At 30.7% G+C, this 18068-nt stretch overlaps 1 protein-coding gene across 1 annotated transcript; it reads right to left on the reverse strand.

Annotated features, from left to right (window-relative positions):
• Positions 1-15218: 15218 nt before the first annotated feature.
• On the reverse strand, positions 15219-17824 carry LOC129619071 (uncharacterized). The gene is made up of 5 exons (XM_055534153.1): positions 17506-17824; positions 17290-17416; positions 16945-17111; positions 16715-16890; positions 15219-16663 (listed from the first exon to the last, which is right to left on the reverse strand). Exons 1-5 carry the CDS (start codon positions 17621-17623, stop codon positions 15326-15328), a joined length of 1926 nt encoding a protein of 641 aa, XP_055390128.1. The 5' UTR covers positions 17624-17824; the 3' UTR covers positions 15219-15325.
• Positions 17825-18068: the final 244 nt, after the last annotated feature.

Raw genomic sequence — 18068 nt, forward strand, 5'->3', positions numbered from 1 at the left:
CGGTACAGTAATATTGGCAGTAGGACCTAATTTTGAAGAATCGACAAAAAATTACAAGAAGCATGTAAATTTCTCAAACAAAAAATTAAATTTGAATTTGTGCTAAAATACCAACGTAAGGTACAGAAAAATACCTAAGAACGGTTTCGGAGATGTCAATCTTAGATTGGAAGAACATTTCAAAAAGAAAAAAATGAGATAAAAAAACAAAGCCTAAATTAAAACTTAAGATTTAAAACCCAAAAAAGGCTACCACCTTAGCAAAAAAGATCATTAAATTTAAAGGTTTAAAAATTGTAAACCTCAAAGTGTAAAATGGACCCCTAAGACCGTTATATCCCAAACCACCTACACCAATGGATGTGGACCCAACATTACACAGCAAAAAGGTCAGCTACATGAACAAACAACGGCGAAAAACAACGGCGCTGAATCAAAGCAACGGATATTTAACTTACAACAGGAAGAAAGCTAAACTCAGAGGTGTCAGAAAAACAACAAAGTTTGGACTGATCAATGACAGGGAAATTATAGACACGAAAGTAGGATTGGAAATTAAAACAACCAACAAAGAATCAATTTACGCTTAACAATACCCGTGTCCGGTCAATATGAGAAGGGAGGTCGAAAAGCAAATAAGGAACTTATTAAAAGATGGAATCATTCGGCCTTCAAAGAGTCCGTGTAACTCTCCTATTTGTTCCAAAGAAACCACATGCCTCGGAAGAAAAGAAAGATAGAATCGTGATTGATTTAAAAAAGTTAAACGCTGTGACTATTCCAGACACTTATCCGATTCCCGACATTACAAACACGCTTTCAAGTTTGGGAAAAGTTAGATATTTTACAACTATTGATCTCACATCCGGGTTCCATTAGGTGGCGTGCTAAACAAACACATCTGGAGGCACTGTTACGTTTACGTAGATGATGTTATCATTTTCGGAGAAACAGAGGGAGAACCTCTGAGGAAGGCAAATCTCAGAGTTAATTTGGAAAAACAAATTTTTTCAAGACAGAATTAGAGTTCTTGGGAAACCTGATCAACAGGTCGAAGCCATCAAAAAAATTAAACCACCAACAAATCTCAAAGAACTAAAATTCTCAAAGAACTAATCTCAGACGCTATTTTCATATTGGGACAAATATCAGAAAAATCAATCGAATACAACTCGCTTGCCATCATGTGCTTTGCCGATTTAACAAAAGCTTTTGACAGAGTCGAATTGCATGATATGATCAACCTTTTAAGGAGAAGAAATGTGCAATACAACATAGTGGATGTAATAGAAGAATTAAACAGCAACAACAAAACTTCTGTTAAAGCCAATGACGTAGTTTCTCCGGTAACAATAACTAATGGTATCAGACAAGGTGACAATCTCAGTCCAATATTATTCAACATCGTTATGGACGAAATAATTAAAACTGTCAAGGACGCTGGTAGTGGTTACATAGGCAACGAAGATATAAAATTATATATTTCGCTGATTATTACAGTACTTATTGTTAATGAGGAAAACAACCTACAGCGAATGCTTTATGCATTTGAAAAAGTAGCACGAAAATTTAATACGAAAATCTCTGTAGAAAAAACAAAATCAATGACTTTCTCAAAAACTCAACTTTGATGCAACCTTGCTGTTTACAATAAAAGTTTTGATCAAGTAACGGAGTTTAATTACTTAGGTTCGACAATAACATCATCTCGGGACCTAAACTAAGAAGTGACACCGCAAGCCAGGAAAGCCGCCTATATATCTGGGTATCTAAAAGATGTGATATGGAGAAACAGAACAACGAGCATCAATAGCAAAGTCCGCATTTATAAACATGTGTCAGACCGACATTAACGTTAGCGATAGAAACAAGGGTTGATACAGCTAAAACAAGTAGTGTAATGAATACAATAGAGATGCGTGAATTACGTTCATTTTATTTTTCCGTAATAAAAAAAAAACACCAAAATTCAAATTTTAGTTACTTATTTATTCAAACTTTCTTTAATCTTAGTATTAAGTTAGTTATTTTATTTATTTCAATTTACTTTAATCTTAAGAGTAACAGTAAATGAACTTTTCTTTTTTTTGAAAGCAAACTTAATAATAATCATATATGTATTGAACTTGAAATTATTTTATTAATATCAATTACTTAGAAACATAAAGTTATTTAGTCAGCAGTAATTATTTTAAGTATTAAATTGCATTGATACGATCTGTTTATTTTGAGTTATTTGTTATTGTATTTTAGTATGAAAAAAAAAATACAAAGAAAAAAATTTAGAATTTCGAAATTTATGGGAAATAATTTTATTAACCAAAAATTTTATTAAGCTTTATAAAAGAAAGACGACGGAAATGAAGTATCGTCCTTCGATTTAACTTCATTTAAGTTAACCTCCTTCCCTTGTGTGAAAACAATCCTAAGTCGCCATAATAATCTTAATTTTAAAAATTTTATGTTTCCAGGCAAATATTGCAATTATAATTAAAATAGTAATTGCAAAAATAAATGTCATAAATCAATAGTAGGTGATAAATACAGCTTTTGAAATCAATAAAAATCAAAAATAATGACAATTTTTTGGTTTTTTACATTTTACTGGGGCCCTTAAAATCTTGACATAGAAATGGTTTTCGTGCTATATCTTCTGTACCATAAAATATTTTTCCACATTTAGTGACTAAAATTAAGGTTTGAGAAAGTGGCCAAAATTCTGTAAAAAAAATTTCGAACAAAATTACCTGGTTAGAAAAAACTAAAAAAATAAAAAAGAGAAAAAATTGAATTTTGCTAAAGTTCGAATGATTGGTATTCCGAAAGTACACAAAATACATAGTCAAATAAAGGGTTTATTTTAAGCTCTTTACTAGACCTTTCAGGAACTGTTTTTTCAGGATAGGGGCTTCAATCTATCTTTTTCGGAACGGAAGTTATGATCAAAAAAACTTAGATAACTAGAAATTTCGTGAAAATTCGTTAAAATCCCTGTATCTTGAGAACCCTTGAGATTTCGCAGCTACTCCGGAAAAGTTTTACCCATTTTCGACCCTCTAACCAAAGGTACATGTTATTGTATACCTTTCTGAATCACCCTGTATAATAAGGTTTTCTTTTGCACTTAATTTTTATAATTTTATTGAAGTTTTCAATTTTGTAATGTTTGTTATGTTGTCTTTAAAATTTGGTAATAAAAAATTATGTTTAATTGGTTTTTTGCAATTACTAAACCTTCTTGAATTTGAAATATTTCTGAAACATTGTTAAACGACTTATTGCAATTTCTTTTAACTTGGCAATGGCTTGATAGTTTTAAATTTTTAAAATCTGTATTTCTTCTATAAGTAAATGTTTTACTATTGAATTTAATAATATTTTCTGGGGCAAATTTTAATTCTCTATTTGTATATTGGTACTAGTAGTGAATCTGTTAATTTTACAAATTCTTTTGGTATATTTATATCGCAAATTAAATTGTTTTTCTCATCTGTTAAAGTTCCTAATTATATGTATTGGAGCTTATCAAAGTCAATGTCGTATTCAATAATTTCTTCATTTGTTAGATGTTTCTGATCTGTTATATTGTCTTGTAGAATTTTCAATTTTAAAGCATATTCAGTGTAAATAGTTTGTGTAAATAACTGTTTGTCGTGTTCTCTAATCATATTGAATTTTCTTGAAATTATGTCTTTGTCCTTTTCAATAGTTTGCTTAAGTTTTACAAAGGATTCATTAAAATTTTGATTAATTTTTACTTGTTTATTAATGTTTGTTATTGCCATATGGTTATTTTGTGTTGTAACTTTAGATGATTTTCGATTTCTAATCTGTCAGTGTTGTCCGTTGTCCCATAAAGCCATTTATGTACTGTGCCTACAAAATTGATTAAACCTCGTTTTTGTCTATGCGGAATTAATGTTTGTATTTTTGTACGGATTGTTACTATTTGAAATTGTAGAGTATTTTCTTTTCCATCTAAATTAGCGTATTTTATATTTGTTCTAAAGTGTCTAGAGTGCTCAAAATTTCTTTAATATTAATTATACGTACTATGGTGTCGTAAGTTTTAACTAGTTTAACGTTATTTAATTTTATTTCTGAATAAACAAGGTCTGCATTAATCTGTTCTACTGTAAGATGTCCCTGGCAGTAAGTTAGTACTATCGTCAGCAGTAACATTTTGAATATTAATTTTACCTGAAAATTTAGTTTTTCGTTTAATATTGGCGGAATGAATATTATCTAATTTATGTATAATGAATTTAGGTTGCTCCTTGTGTCTAACACTTTTATATTTTTTATATAGCCAAGATGATAGGGATCTTGGTAGTCTTTTCTTTCTATATTATTTTTATTTAAAGATCTAGTTTTTCTTTAACAATGTTATTAAAAATTACATTTACATCGCATCTACATAATCTTCCTGATTATTATTAATATTATTATACCATTCTATAGCTTCATAAATTTATTTTCTTTAATACTAAGGTCTTTATTTTCGATTCCTAACATTCTAATTTTCTCACTAAGAGTACTATGTAATCGTTTGATGTCAGAATTACCGATATGTGAATTTGGTTTGACTAAATGAAGCTCAATATTTTCATTTCCTAAAAAGTATTTATACTACGGAATTCGTTATCTGTCATTAATTTTTTAAAATGTCCTCTTTGTGATTTATACTCTCTGAATTTTTCAATTATTGTTTGATTATTTTTATCCTTAAAATAGTAAGCTGTTGTGAATTCGGAAATTTTATCTTAGAAAGTTAGAAAGTTTGATTTGGAATAAGTGTATACATCCATATGTACAATTTGTTTAATATTTTCTTGAGTTTCAGTGAATTTAATATTTCTAAATATTAAATTCTAAATTTTCTAAAATCGTAATTTTCTAAAATTCCTGTATGTCCGGTTTCTAATCTATGATATTTATTTATTTGTTTATAAGCTTCTTCTTCTGTTTTCATATCTTTTGCATGAAATGAACATTTGACAAATTTAATTCCTTTAATATCATTAAATAGTTCCTTTATTTTCTGTTGTAAAATGTTATATTGATTATCAGATAAAACACTATAAATTCCTATTTTACCTGGCTTATCTTCTTAAAATATCAGATAGATTATTTTCTAAGTCTTGTTTCTCCAAGTCTGTGGAATGTGACCATAGCAATAGTTGGCCCTGAATATTTGAATATTTTTCCCTGTTTGCCCCAACTCGCAGTCCGGAAAGTGCGTTTTAAAGAGAAGCATCGCGGTCTCCTCCACATTGTCAATGAAAGAACTATCGTCCTTCTGGAACATGCCAATGCCATTCGTTTGTTCTTTAGAAAGCGCTTTAAGCAGACGAGAGGCTGTAGGGACGACCTCTTGAATGTCCCCACAGAAGGCTCGCCATGTCTTCCTTTTAGATTCCCCAGGGCCCTCCCCGAAGGTCGCCAAGTCAAACATAATATGCCTGTGATCTGAGAGGGAAACCCATTCAGACACGTGCCAGTACCCATGAAGGGCCTCTTGATCTTCCGTTTGCAGTATGCAACGATTTTCTGTATGTCCTCTGGGGGGCGGTATTGTTCTGCTCTCCAGGAAAGTACGCTGTGGTACATATTAGCCTCTGATTCCCACCTGTTTGCTGAGCCTCGAGTTCCACTGCCACCAGGTCTTTTGTGATGAACTCTGGAACTGGAAGAAATTTTATAGATTTATTAAGCCACAATGCGGCTCTTGGCTTTTCTTCAATTGTCGAATAAAATTTAGATTAATATTAAAAGAAAAAATAAGCAACTTACCTTATGTATTTTAATTAATTTTATTAATATTAATTTTTTTTATTTTACAACATGATCACTAACACTTGTCAATTTCTTTTTTTTTGTGTGGGAATTTTGGAGTTTGGAGGAAAGTACCTTTTATGTCATAGTGACTTTTCGTTAAAAGTTTTAATTTGTTATTGCCACATTATATAGAATTGTGAGAATGAGGTGGAATTGAGGGTCAGTTGAAGGTCTCACGGTGATTTTTCAAAGCTTTCATGTTCAAATTTTTAGAAAAAGAATAAAATTCTTTCGTTGAATTCTCGTCAAGGCAGTAGTTGTGATTAATAAAAAATATTTTATAAATGTAAAATTTTTACCATATAAAAGGTAAAAATATATAAATATTTTCAAGGAAATTATTTTTTATAATAAAAATTTAATGTTTGAGTTAGAAAATATTAGAATTTCTTATTCAAAGATAAATGAATAATATGCATTATAATTTTATAAAATCAAATTGTTCCTTATTTTTTTATGAAACGTTTGAAACAAAATTGAGATATGCGAAAATAAAACAAATATAAAACAAATTTAAAGAATTTTTATTGAAGAATTAAAACAAAGAACAAAATTTTTATTGAAATAACATTTGTATTCCAATTAATTTTTTCGAAGAACATATAAAAACAAAGTTTTTTTTTTTAAAGTTGTTACGAAAACTAAGAAATTGATGAATATGAAATTGATCTATCAAATATTCTAAATCTAAAAAGCTCAGTTGCCACTCGCAACAATTTATTAACTTTCATTCTACAATATGAATAACATAATTCATAATATAGTGGAGCAACATCAATTCGGCACCGTAGTTAAGAATTGGACATTTAGAGAAGCTCTCTACAGTCTTACAAGTCAAGAATTGAAACCTACGCACAGCGAAGAGAGTTCGTTGAATGTATTATGAAACAGCAAAAAGTGTATGCTTTTCAAAAAATCATTCTCAGCGATGGGACTCATTTTCAGCTTGATGGTTTTGCTAATCGAAAATATTTTCGCTTTTGGGGTTAAGAAAATTCACAAGTAATTGTTGAAAAACAAATGCATATATAACGTGTCACTATTTGGCGTGGATTTTGGGTTGGAGGCATCATCGGACCATTCTTATCGAAAAACGGGATTTAAAGCCGTTGGATGTTTTTTTTGGGGTTTTTTGAAGTCTAAGGTTTATGTCAACAAGCCCAGGGCCATCTACGCTATGAAGGAGGAAATTGAGCGATATACCATAAGTCGCTAATCCAGGATTGTTCCAAGGCATATAATCCTCCCTGGAAGGCTCAATAGTTGTATCTTAACCTTGAATTTAAACAAAACAGTTTTTTCGGTTTATTTGATCTCTAGACGTCGATTTTCCAAAAAGGCATAACTGCCATAACTGGATAGATAGGCGTTAACCTATTATAAACAGAAAGCCATCAGGGACCGTATAAACTGCCCCTGTTTTGAAAACAAAATATTCATGACCGATTATTGACCACTACCATTTAAGAAAACACTTAGCATTACACGTCGATTATTTAGTGGCCCAGGAACACTGGGCGCAAATTACACTTCCGCTGCTTACTAAATGGTACAATGACTGCCTTCCAGGGTTAATGCGAAGGCACTCAACCTGCGTCCAGTCCCCAATGATATTCATGGTGCCCTGAATTTGGTTAGAAGGATGACCGGATTGCCATTGGATTTTGGCCGTGGTGATTTGGGAACTCAGCACGGCCTCGTTCCACTTCAAGATGGGCGCCTCAATCCCCTTGCTCGCTTCATTATCGGTCCAAAAGAGTTATTTTCGAAGGCTCCCTTTACATCGAGGAGGGCCGCAAAGGCTATTCGGTTGGCCTGCAGCATCCTCTCTATATCGTGAGTTAGGCGATGCAAAGCAATCTCGGTAAACATTCCCACCCAAAAGGCGAATTGCTTTTTGTGCAGTTGTGGGTCCCCTCGAATGTGGCCCTCACGTGCACTTCCAGAACTTTCTCCATTGCTTTCAAAAGAAACGCTATCAGGCTCATTGGCTGGTATGACTTCGGGTGAATATCAGGGCGATTGGCCTTCAGTATGAATACCACCACCACCCGGAGACTTGTAGGACTGAAAAAGCCTTACAGCCCACCTAATCCTCTGCCTGTCAAAGATATTTCTCGGCTCCTAGCCAAGCTGCACGGCACTCATCCGCCCTTGGAGCTGAGCTCGCAGCACCCGTGGGATCCCATTTGTGTCAACTCGCAGTCTGAACAGTGCGTCTGAAGGAGAAGCACTGCCGGCTCTTCAGAATTGTCAGTAAAAGAACCATCATTTTTTCTCAACATTCCAATGCCAATCGCGTGATCCTTAGCTTAGCTCTCAGCATGGCTCAGCTCTCCGGGAAAATACGCTGCGGCACAGATTAGCCTCTGATTTCCATCGGCTTGCTGAGCATCGACTTTAACTGGCACTAGATCTCTTGTAATGAACTCTGGAATTGTGAAAAATTTAATAGACTTATTAAGCCACAATGCGATTGTCGGTATTTCAGATCGATGTGAGAAAACCAACTTACCTTTTTAAATCTTACAGGCCCTTGATTTTCTCGAAAAAGATGTGGATGTCTTTGGTGAACCTCCTACTAGATGCTGCTTTAGCTTTTTTCACATGAGGTTTACCTGGATGCATCTTAGCCCATGCATTGGGTTTAGTGACATGCGATGACTCGGAAGGTATAAGAGCCTCCGCCGTAAGGCTTGCCACCGGAAGTCAACCCGCTGCTTCCTTCGGTGCACCTGTAATGTCAGCTACAGGAGTTTCATCCTTGTATCGTCGCTGCAAATTCGTTCCGCTCCTTTGTTGGCGGAGTTTAGCCAACACAAAGCGGAAGCCTATAGTCTGGTCCAACTCCCGTAATCTGTTGAACGAAAGATCGACTGAGATTGTCGGTAAAACACCCAAAAGATTTCAATTTTTATTGTTTGTTGTCTTAATTAGAAGAAAATCAGCTTTGATATAGTGCGTATGTAGCGCACGAAATATATTAGCGAAAAATAAAAAGTATTTTATTCCGAATAAAAGGAAGTTTTCTTTTCACACCAATAAAAAAAAACAAAAAATTATATTTCGGAAAAATTATCAACCATTGAAAAAAAAAAAAAAAATTTTTGAAAACACCCATCCCCACAGCATCTTTTCTAGTAGCCCTACACTGGTCCACAGCCCGAAGTTCTGGCCTTCGATGTAACCCAGAACCTTCTTAGCCGATGTTTTGGCAGATTGGGGAAAGACATGTTACCGATCTATGCCTTGAGCCAGTCTGCATCCTGGTCCTGGCAGACTAGTACAAGCCATCCTTTAAGCATCGATCCCTCTGATTGAAGTTGTGTTCCAATATTTCCCCTTGAATAAGGAGCATTCAACTGTTCTGCGGAGGACATTTATATTCTTCATGAAGCATTTCAATTCCAACACTTCTCGCAACTTCTTCGTAGGTCAGCTGTCTCCGCTTGGCCCTTGCAGTTGTACTGGTAGCCACTGTGGGCTGGCGGTCCTTCGCCGAGTCGCGGGTTATAGTTGCATTGTCCCTTGCTATTGACTTGCCTTGGCCGGTTGCCAATTTGAGTGATCTATTGTCCCCAGTCGTGTTAGCTCTCCACCAAAAGCTCCTTTGAAAGCTTTATCGTTTGGGCAGGCCCTCCGTTGTGTGGATGATTTCTACCTGTTCTGGAAAACTCTGTTTCCAGACCTAACCTTCAGCTTGAACTTTTTCTGATCTGTCTGCAACCTTTCTAGCGAGCCACCAGACTTATTTTTCTCTTTGAACCATTGATGTTCAAAGCTTCTTGAACTCACCTATGCTAAAACCCTGGCGCGGTGGCTTTTTAAGGCACTTCATCTTTGATCTAGTTGGTATTGTTGTTTTTGTTTTTTTATTTTAACTGCTTTGATTTTGAAACCCAAGAGTTGGGGAGAAGAAACCGCCGTTCGTGGCAGAAATCCACAGCATCATGGGAAGGCTAATTAAAAACGGAGGGCGCCTGGTATGCGGAGTCTGCATAATAACAACCATGCTCCTCCATGGCTACTCAGTCCACAGCGTACGCAGTTCAACCTTTATTTGGGACGCCTGTCGTTGGCCGGCTTCAAGCATCAGTCCAAAACACTCAGGAGCTCTCGGTTGGCGTTAGACATCACCTTTTTGCTCTCCCTCGTTACCAGGGTGCATCACGTGGAGGCGACTGTACAATTTTGCATTCCTGTAAGTATACACATATACGATGATGGTGTTATATTATACTATTTTCCGCTTCAATCGCTCTTTCAAAAATAAGATAGTGCTTTATTAGCCATGCACATAAAAGAGTTCAATTATGTATAATACATTTATATAATACATACATATGTATATCAAAAGTCATACTTATTTTATCACAATTTTTACATACTTGTTTGCACTTGTTTTTTACTTTTACTTGGAGTTAACTAACAATTTGGTAGTTAAAATTGGATACTTAGTTCCCAAATTATACCTAATCATATTTAAATCCACCAAGGCTTAATTGATGCTTAATGATGAATTTATTCAATGTAAAGCACTTAATAATGTATACAAATTTATGTATAATTTTTTATCGTCTCCTGCATAATATATACATACATATGTATGTTGAAATGTAAACTTTTGTATTATATTTATTCCATGATTTTTGTTATCAATCGAATACCAATTTAAGATGCAAATAAACATTTGCTTTTTGTGTTACAATGTTTGTACATAGGTAACGTTTGTAGATGCCATCAAGTTACATAATGGAAAATTGTGGAAATTTTTATTTTTTTAAATTTAGTTTTTTTTTAAGTTTTCAATGGGGTAGCTGTTTTTCTTCGTCCATTCTATATGCCTACTTTGCATATATGATAGATACGGTGCTGATGATAAATGTGGTAATATCTTCAATCAATAGGCCACTCCTTTGTAAGTCAAACTGTTAGGCATGTAACATAAAGAGGGAGGCCATAATTTTTGATAAAATATTTGTAAACAATATTTTTCTTGCTACAAAGCTAATTTTTATACTTTTTATACCATATTTAATTTTGTTAAGATAGAGTTTTACAATACGTTGAGTGAGTTCTTAAAGGAAATGAAACAGAAAAAGAGAAACAACAATCATAAATTTACATGAATATGATATTATTTTAGAATCTAATAGAGAATAAAGGGATTCTCAAAATTATTTTTCTTATCGATCGTAATTGAAATGGATTTATTTATTTATTTACATATTTAAGATACCATCATTAAATTTGAATGATAAAACTATTTCAAAATAATTGAAGTTCAAGTTATCCTTTTCGTATTTATACCAAATATATGTAAGTTATGATTAATTTCAAGGTATAAAATTGCATCACATTTTTGCCATTTCGAGAAAAACACCATTGAAATTTTTTTTCCCCGTTATTTCTGTTTTACTTAAACATTAACTAGTGAAGTTTAGTGAAGATGGTTTGAAATGTTAGCATTTTAAAATGTTGCTACTAAATATTACCTAGTATTAAAATTTTAACATCATTTTCTATATCAAAAAAGGTACATACATATACACTTTTATAAAAAAGATATACAATCAAAATTTTTACAAAAGATATACAATCAGAACTGAATAAGTTCACTTATCTAGTTTTAATTGTTTTTAAACGTGCGTTTCACTTACATAGATATACATAAGAAAAATTTTATTAAAAAAATACACACGTAGATATAATTTTTTTTTAAAGCTGTGTTAAAAGCAATAATTGGAAGAAAATTGAACTGTAATTGAAAAATTAAACTGTTTGTGATGTTGGTTTGTGTTTATTTTGCGTTTAATTTTTCATAAGAGTTCTTCAACATCAGTGTACGGCATTACAAAATTTTGCAAAAATATGTAAAATTAGTCTTAAAAACTAATAGGCTACTTAGACAACCGGCGTCAATCGCTGATTCTTAAAATTGGTTATAAAATTTTTATTACAAATTCTCTTATTCAAAAAATTTTCAATACGCAAAGTACATATGTATGTGCTAAATACCGGTGCTTTAACCACTGCACCAATGGTCAGGTACTTTATTAACATTACGGCAGATATATTCATGTCGGTTTGAATTGATTTTTTATATGTACGGTGATTTAATTTAAATTGAAAGCTAAAGCGATAAAAGAAAAAAAATTTATTGCAAAATATTAGCTTGATTTTTTTTACAGGGGTAAACACTGAAATTCAAATAGGATCAAATATTTCTGACTTTTATGGAAATAGTTTTATTAAGTCTAAAATAACTTTGAAATTGCAATTAAAATTTCTTATTTAAAAAGACAAAATACCCATACTGTTTCTGGAAGATTTAAAAAATTACTCCGATCTCGCAATATTTTCATTTTTATGCTTTTGTCTCTATATTCCAGCTTATTACTTTACTTTAAAAATAAGAGGGCGTCCATTATTGTTTATTGATACGGGAAATGCATTTCATACAAAAAACATTAATAAATATTTTTTTATACATTTAACACGTTTACCTTGCAAAACTATGAGAGCTAGAGGAAAATGTTATATTATGTAGGTTAACTTTTCGATATCATTTAGCGCATAGAAGCAAAAAAGAAAAATTTCCGAGAAATTTCAAGTTTTGTAAAAATATGAAAAAAAAAATAAAAATTCTGATTTTGACAAACTGTACTTCGAAAACTATGGCTCAAATTAAGTTAATTGTAAGGCCAAAAATAAAGAATAACCAATCGCCTGATGATAACTATATCTTTTATGATTCCGAAGTTATAAGTTATAAGTACCTTTTTTTTCAATAGATTTTAGCGGGAAAACGAGTATACCTGGTACTTCTATAACTATATTGTATCTTGAAAAAAAAACATAGTGAAGCCAGAAAATTTCAGGTCTTTTTCTTTGCTCCGAGCATTGTCAAACTGAAATTAACATTAAATGCCAAATGCTTTTTTTTTCTTAGAAAATTACGCGCCGCTGTATAAAAAGTAAACAAAGAAAAGTTTGTTTTTTTTATTTATAAAATTAGTGCAGTTTGTAAATAAATAATCTTAAAATATTTAATAATAAGTGTAAAAAAAAGAATATTATTTTATAAAAACATAAAAAAATTATAACAAGTAAAAAAAGGGTGTATGGTTCTTAATTGTTATTTCCATTAGCAAAAACAAATAGTTTTCTTACACCATATACATGTGAATGTTATACTAATGTCTACAAGTAACTAACAAAAATGTTAGTAAAAGTAATATAGGTTGACATTTCAACAATTTGAACTATCGCATTTCATTTATTTATACGTTAATTATAAAATTGTTTCAAATAATTTCAGTTAGTTTTTAAGTTATTAAGAATAAATATGTATGTACCTACTTCCAATCTTTTTTTTTTAATAATTATTTTAAAACTATTTCAAACATGTTATATTGAGTGCTTCAAAAATTTTGTTGCGGCCTTCTTTCATATTTTATTAACAGGTAAACAAGAGCAATCTATTTATAAAATTGCCCTGCCTGTGTATGAGTTTTAATAGTAAACGTAAACGGACAAAAATTTACATGAGTACCTACTACCTGTCATCTTACAATCGGAGTTTTTGAGTCATTTGCTACTTGTAATTTCAAAATGTCATTTGCTACTTATTTCAAAAATAAAAAAAATATTCGAATCCGGTCATAAAATACATTAGTCTTTTCCAAAACCTTTTAAATATTTTTTTACTCAGGTAATATATTAAGTTTTAAAAATTTTTCTCACAAATAGAGGCAAAATTTAGAAGTGTATATAAAATTTGTATTTAAAAAATAATATTTGATTGTTTTTTAGATACTATTTTCTAATTTTTTCTTTACTATGTATTTATATCAATATTCAATAATTATCTTTCATTAATTATATTTTCAACTTGACACCAAAGTTACTTACCATATCTTGAGTTAACTTACCCTAAGAGAAAAAAAAACTGTTCACTTAAAAATAATGAAATGCTTTCAGTAACATATAAAACGTTGAAGGCGAAGGTTGTTAATTACGAATGAAAATATTAATATATTTTTTTGATTTTTCAAATATATTTTCTAAATTTTACCTGTTTTATAATAAGTGCGAATTTATTTTAATATTTCTTCTCAAAAAATAACCACTTCGATTTAAAAAAAACCCATATAAAAGAAGGTCGTGCTTTCAAGTTTCTCTCTGAGCATTGGGACTTGTTAGATTTATAAAGACATTAGTTATACACTTCAATAATTAAATTAAATATTTATTCAGTTGTGCTTTCATTAATTCATAATTTCTAATTTTATTGTGTTTTTAATTTTGCAAAAAAAAAACATATGTTTTTGCCGTAATTTTACCAGGATCAGTTTTTTTTAAGCAAAATGAGTTTGTGTTTGTAGCATACAAACAAATATTTTAAATGATTTTTTTTGAGTAATTACAGTTTTCCTAGAAGCTATGAAATGAGATACATATACTTATTTCCTTTTATAGAGTGAAAATTTGATCACCATAAAAATAAATTAAGACGTTTAGAGTTGTTCAGTAAAATTAGCAAACAAAATTGATAATATAAAAAATTTTTTTAACAAAATATGTCTATTTTCGAGGATCATAAAATATTTATAAATATTTGCAAGTAAATAAATTTATTCAAAGAGAAAAAAAAATATAAGTTTTGTTTAAATTTTTTTTTTTTCCACAGATATCTAAAACGGAAAAACATTTTAGTTTATTTAAAAAGAATTTTTAACTTATTTTTTTTTTCCTTTGTTCACTCCTAGAAGGAGCATAGGGCTAGTGCATGATTTCTCATGCACTAGTTTCATAGCGTCATAGGGTTTAACTAGGTAGGTGACTAGCCTGCCGTAGTTTTTATTTATATATTAATTATTTGAGGTTATTAATATTTACTATTTATTTTTCTTAGTTTTTTTTTTTTTTTTTTTAATATCGAATATTAGGAATATTTGAAAATTACTTGTATAATATTTTTATTAGTATTGTATATTAAGTGTAATAATATTGAATATAATTTTTATAGTGACCTGACCGGGGTTTGAACCCGAGACCCTTCGGTTAAAGGACCGGTGCCATAACCACTGCACCATTGGTCAGATATTTTTTAACTTATACTTCTTACAAATTACACATATTTTATGGTTAAAGCCAAAGAAAATGAAATAAATACGCTCCCGTTACGACTTTGACAATACTCGAAGCAAAGAAAGAAACAACTAGAAAAAGTCGACTTTACTGATTTTTCCAGATGCTCCTTCCCTTAGTATTTCTAATTCGTTGCCATGACCCATCTACAACATGGTGGGAAACTCGTTCAGATACATATATGTTGAAGTTTATTTCAAAATTAAAAAACAAATAAGATCTACATATGAAATCAACGTTATATTTCTCTTCAATTAAAAAAAAAGCGCATTATTTAATTTTATTTGATTTTTCCTAAAAAAAAGTATCGAAATGTGAAAACTATGCGAAGGATTCACTCAAAACTGAATTTAATGTCAGAGTTAGAATTTAATTCCCCAAAATTAAAGTCAAAATTTAGTGCCTCATTTCGACTAGACCCAGAAGTTTGATCTACATTGAAGAAATTGCAATTTGGAGAAGAATTCACTTCATTGTTTTGTTCTTTATCTTGTTCAAAATTAAAATCAAAAGCAAAATCTACAGAATTCATTTCATTAAAGATTGATGAATTATTGTAATTGCGTAAAATATCTGAGATCTCAAATTTAAAATCTGAATTTCTTACAGACTGTTCTGTGGATTTTGAAATACTACTAGTGCTTACAACATTTTGAGCATCTTTCTGATAGTTTTTTTGTTGAATTTCTGACGCTTTTAAGTTTTCATGCAAAGGTTTTCCATCAAAAACATAAATTTTTGGCTTTGGATATAGTAGTTTATTCTCTGAATGCGTCCTTTTATCAAAACCTCCTACCAGCTTGTTGTTGTCCGCAATTAGTAACTGTGACGATAATTTATTCTTTGATATGATATGGGTTGTAGAATAAACCTTTTTCATCTGCTTTTGGAAAGCGGATTCACTTGGGGAAGATGTATTAGAATTTTTTCGTTTCAGGTGGAAATAATATTCTGTAAGGGTTGGAGAAATTACTTTTGGAGATTTATATTCTACACTTCGTGAATTTCCTACTTTTTTAAAAATATTTGGTGTTGATTGAGTTTTTATTATTTCTGAGCGTAATATTTTTGGACATCTTTTATTTTCCGGGATTATTTTTTGTATTTTTAAATCGAAATTTTTTTCGGAAACAGCGTCGCCAACATCATGATTAGCAGTTTTAATTTTTACGCAGTCAACTATTCGAACACCGTCTGCAATATGTTCGTTAAAAGTTTGTTGTTGGGCTGAACATATTGCACTTGAATTAGTTTTAAAAAAATTAAGCGGAAACGGTTTTTCCAATAACAGATTTGGACTGATAATTTGTGGGTATTCCGCCTCGTCTCTGTCTATTGTCTTTTTGAAACTTTGAGAACTGCTTGAAATTTTACGCTTTTTTGTAGTTTTTATTTTATCTGCATCTATTGATGCTTTGAATGCCTTTTGAACTTTTCTCATTTTCGTGACCTTGTGTAGCTCATAAAGTTGTCCAAAATTACCATAATAATCTGTTATTCGTTTAATAAGTGAAGATTGGAAATCAATTTCATCAAGAATTGGAAGTTTTGCTACGAATCTCAGTTCATCTTCATCCGAAGACAAACTTTCTTTAGTTTCGTTATTTAAACCAGAATCTCTTTTTTTACATAAATTTGTTTTTTTTTCAATTTCGTATTGTATGTTATGAAGCTAAAAATGAAATTAGTAAAAGATCGAATTTTTTCGTGCATGATTACTTACCTCGTTTTCTAATTTTAAAATTTCAACAAGATCAACAATAGATTTATTCATTTGCTTTTTAGTTTCTTCACAATGTTGTTCCAATGATCGTGAGCTTTTAAGTAATTCTTCCCTTCTAACTTTATATTTTTTTTTTATTTCATTTACGTCACTTATCAATTTTTGATATTCTGCGACTAAAAATTATTTTAATGATAAATACGAAAACTTTGTAATAACGTTAAATAAACCTATGTAAATTTTTTTCAAATGCTTATCTGTTTCTTGAATATAATTTCGCATGAGCTGCATATCTTCTTTAAATTTTGTTTGAAATGTCGAGTGATAGTAGTTACAAAAAAAGTTTTTCTGTGAGTTTAACATAACTTCCATTGATGAATGAATAACTTTTCGTATCCTTAAAAAGATGTAAAAATTTAAAATTTATGACTTTAACAAATGCAGCACCGTAGTAACATCAAAACCTACTTTATATGCATATCCAATAAAAATAAACGAATACTCTTATATAAATACGTGCATATGCTTAGTGGCAATATACTTTTATTAGGTAAATAAATATTTAACATACTTACTTATTTTCAATTTGAGGAATAATTTGAGCTATTTCTTTTATGCTCTTGTTCCTGTAATTTACCAATGATATTTGCTCTTTAAAGAGTTTATTATTTTCCTTTATTTTCGCCAAAAAAATTTCAGTTACTAAAATTATACAGAATTGTCGAAGTTCCATTTTTTAAAATTTAATTATATTTATGAATATATGTATGCACGTATGAAGGTATTCTTACTTAACGTAACTAAATCTATTATGAAAATTTCTTCTTGCACGGATTGAATTTTTTTAATTAAGGTAGACTCGTTTGCATCAGCAGCAAATAAGTTATAATGCTCCCGAAAATTGAACATTTTAGTAATATCCTATTTAAAAATTAACTAGTTGTATTATTTAGAAAATAAGATCACTAATATGTACATATGTATGTATTTAAATAGTTATTTTATTTTAACAAGCATTAAATTTCAATATAATGTGCATAAAGTAACTGTAAAAATCTTGTTGTTTGCCAAAACTACTAACAAAAATGAAGATGTCGCAAAATACACATATGTATACGCTCAAAACACCAACCCAAATAAATAAATAAATTAGACATAAACCCATCAGAAATGTAGGTAAGTTCGTGAAGTGTTGTGTTTTTTCAACTATTCAACTTGATTCCTTGACACGCTTAAAACGTAGTAAATTTCCCATATGTTGAATCGTTAGTGGACTAGTTGATCAACCATTGCTTGTTGAATGTTGAGAGTTAGTTTAAAAAAATATTAAAAAATTTTAACTTTTGTGGGCGCG

The sequence above is a fragment of the Condylostylus longicornis genome, unplaced genomic scaffold, assembly GCF_029603195.1.
Source record: "Condylostylus longicornis isolate FDR11 unplaced genomic scaffold, ASM2960319v2 ptg000010l, whole genome shotgun sequence".
NCBI classification, from domain to species: Eukaryota; Metazoa; Arthropoda; class Insecta; order Diptera; family Dolichopodidae; genus Condylostylus; species Condylostylus longicornis.

Coding starts and splice junctions, on each gene's coding strand:
- LOC129619071 (XM_055534153.1), bottom strand. CDS start 17,623: ATGTTCAATTTTCGGGAGCATTATAACTTATTTGCTGCTGATGCAAAC. Junction 16,891..16,944: donor TTTGAAAAAAATTTACATAG/GTTTATTTAACG, acceptor AATAATTTTTAG/TCGCAGAATATCAAAAATTG. Junction 16,664..16,714: donor TTTTAAAATTAGAAAACGAG/GTAAGTAATCAT, acceptor TTTCATTTTTAG/CTTCATAACATACAATACGA.